Raw genomic sequence first — 3,051 nt, 5'->3', positions numbered from 1 at the left:
CGGCAGGTGATACCCTATAAGGTCTTTGGTTGATGGGAGAATGGTCTCCAGTGTTGATTTTGTGCTTCACGTTGAGTTTGTAACTCCCCACCTTACCTCCATCACCAAAAGCTTCCGGAAACTGTTCTAGCAATAGAAGCAATTTCTTTTGATGTTCACTATCAAGATCCGTTGACAACATTTGCGAATAATCGACTGGACTCGCATTACTCTTGCTAACATTCTCGTACGACAGCACTTCCGATAAAGCATTCACATAGTTACAGTCAAGTTGTTCAGCGTGGCCAACGCACATGTTCTTCAAGATACGTCGAGGTTGGGCTAGCCCATTAGCGACCCACAGTTCCCCTTTGTTATTAGCGAGGCTCATGATGGTTGATGGGATGGCAACTTCTTGGTTCATTAATAAAAACCTATTATTTTCTACGATAACGTCAATGTCATTATCCAGCATAGGTGCAGATACTTGTATCTTAGTTACTGAGCGTGCTGGTATGGTATAATCCTCTACAGCGTACAACCCCCCTTTCTGCGTAGACCGATGATCATGTAAGATCTCTTCAAACGTAAATTCTAACTTGCCACAGTCTATGATTGCTTGAGACGCTTCTAGAAAATCCCAACCGAGGATGACATCATGGCTACATTTCGGCATAATTGTGAATTCCACTGGTTGACTGTGACCATTGACGGTGAGACGAAGAGTACAGGTTCCAAGAGGTTTTACATAACTGCCGTTAGCGACTTTTAAGATAACATCTTGTGAGGAACATTTTTCACTATTTACAAACATAATTTTGCGTAAATGACGTCGAAAATCTTCTGAGATCACAGAGAAAGAGGCTCCAGAGTCTACTAGTGCACGTATGGGATGGTCGTCGAGGATAACATCAACATGATTTCCGAGCATCTTAGCGACATTGGGAGGATTTTGAAAAATAGCGGCCTCACCTCCAACAAAGGTCGCGCGGCTTAGTTTTCCTCATTTCGTCGATTCGGCGACTGACTAGAACGTCTATACGGCGACGGGGATCTGTAGCGGCGTGTCGGCGATCGTCCACGAAACGGGCTGGATGGAGGGGTCCTGGCGGCTGGTATGCTGGTCTCGTCGGTTATGCGGTTGTTACTGGGGTATGACGAAGCATGACGGCCTTGGCTGTTGCGGTAGGTGTCAAAGATGGCCCTTCGGTCTCGACAATAGCGTACGACGTGTCCGGGACGTCCACAGTGGAAGCAAACGGGACTGTTGTCCCGTGTACGCCACACATCAGTTTTCCTCGGAAGTTGTTCCAATGTTGGTTCCAATCTTGCCGTCCTACGGGTATGCGTCAACTGGCGCTGTCGTCTTGATCCAGGAGAAATCGGCCGTTGACGTTCTCCAGACAGAGAAGCGAGCGACTTTCCCACTTCATCCCTTACGACAGCCTCGATCGCTTGCAGTCCTGGTTGGTGCGTCTCTGCCGGTGGCATGGTTAAGCGCTGGATCTCCTCACGCACAATTTGACGGATAAGAGATGACAAATCCTCTTGTTCCTCGATAGCAGCTATAGGAACAACGTTTGGGAGTCTGGCAAACTTGTTTCGTCCGATCCTTTTCTGCTGCATTTCTTCTATGTAATGGCACCACTTGACGAATTCAGCAGTGGTAGTGACTTCTCTCATCAGCAGCGCCTGGTATACGTCCTCGGCCACTCCTTTCATGAGGTGAGACACCTTGTCCTCTTCTGACATGGCCGGGTCTACTAGATGACAAAGTCCCAATACGTCCTGGATGTATGATGGACTTGGTTCGCCACTCCTTTGCGCTCGACTCTTCAGCCGTTCTTTGGCTCTTCGAACGTACAGCTCGGTGTCACCAAAGGTTTTCTTCAGTTCAGCTTCGAACGTTGACCACGAAGTGAGTGTGTCCTCGTTGTTTTCGAACCACTGCCTCGCAGTACCTTCGAGGAAAAAGTACGCATTGGCCAAGCGATGACTGTCATCCCACCGGTTGAAGTTCGACACTCTCTGATACTCCTTCAGCCACCTCGTCGGATCTTGGTCAGGATCACCTCTGAAAATATTCGGCTTCCGGGTCTCCTCCATAAGAGCTGGAGTGCGTATTGTAGAACGTTCTTCTTCTCCTCTAGTCGTCATGGCTCGAGAACGAATAGTCCTTGTAGATGTCACGTACAGTCCGTATTCAGGAGGAAGATTCTGTAATCGATTACTCTGCCGAGAATCGTCGTTAGAAGCCAGGCTGATCACAACTGTCGTTACCCGGCGCCTCCACCAAAAATGTCACGTTTATTACAAACGGATCAAACACGGTGAATTATTTTATTAGGCTAAGCACAATACAGGGACGAAAGGAATAGCGTGACCGAACACAACGAATACGCAGATCAAACTGCCCAAAAAACAAAATAATCAAAAAGAATCAACTTAAGTCACCATAGCAACCAATAGTTCAAAGAAATGAGATGGAGAAGACAGTCCTTTGTAAAGGCTTGTAGCCCTCATACGTTGCATTATAAAGAAAAAAATTCATAAAATAATGAAAATTGCATTTATAACCGTAATTTCTTAAAACTACATGCCCCTGAAGTTTATGGAGACTATTGAGTACATGTAAATTTGTAAACTCGTAATATTGATACAAGGCTTGAAACCTATAAATGCAGTAAGACGGAATAAGGCGTGAGAGAATCACATTGTAGAAGACGTCAATATACGATTTCACACAATGATAAAAAGAATGGTATGTACCCACTTTGTCCGACAAAATCCTGCCTCTTTTGAGGTAACGGAGTAAGTTGCTTTGCATCGGTTCAGGGTTGTGAGCGGCTCTATCTATCTATCCATCCACGTGATGTTTGTTTGTGGAATTTCTCGGGCCTCCGACTTAAATATATCGCCAGTTAAAGCTTTGAGAAGAATTAAAACAACTTGTTTTATGGTTTATATCCACATTTCGAGATGTTAGAGTGGACTCAAAATCACGTAGCTTATGGAGAGAAATGGATGCAAATGATGAAAACAAATGTAATTTAGATGTCCATGTAAATCAGA

The 3,051-nt window shown here is 45.3% G+C and overlaps 1 protein-coding gene across 1 annotated transcript; it reads right to left on the bottom strand.

Annotated features, from left to right (window-relative positions):
* Positions 1-972: 972 nt before the first annotated feature.
* Positions 973-2,310, bottom strand: LOC149078676 (uncharacterized). Its single transcript, XM_089240505.1, has one exon. It carries the CDS (start codon positions 2,134-2,136, stop codon positions 973-975), a length of 1,164 nt encoding a protein of 387 aa, XP_089096631.1. The 5' UTR covers positions 2,137-2,310.
* Between the last annotated feature and the right edge of the window lie 741 nt (positions 2,311-3,051).

This window comes from Pholcus phalangioides, unplaced genomic scaffold (assembly GCF_987345545.1).
Source record: "Pholcus phalangioides strain wild (caught in Gottingen) unplaced genomic scaffold, Ppha-v1.0 ptg000013l_1, whole genome shotgun sequence".
NCBI classification, from domain to species: Eukaryota; Metazoa; Arthropoda; class Arachnida; order Araneae; family Pholcidae; genus Pholcus; species Pholcus phalangioides.
The sequence above is the reverse complement of the archived record's forward strand: the minus strand, read 5'-3'. Positions and strand labels throughout refer to the sequence as shown.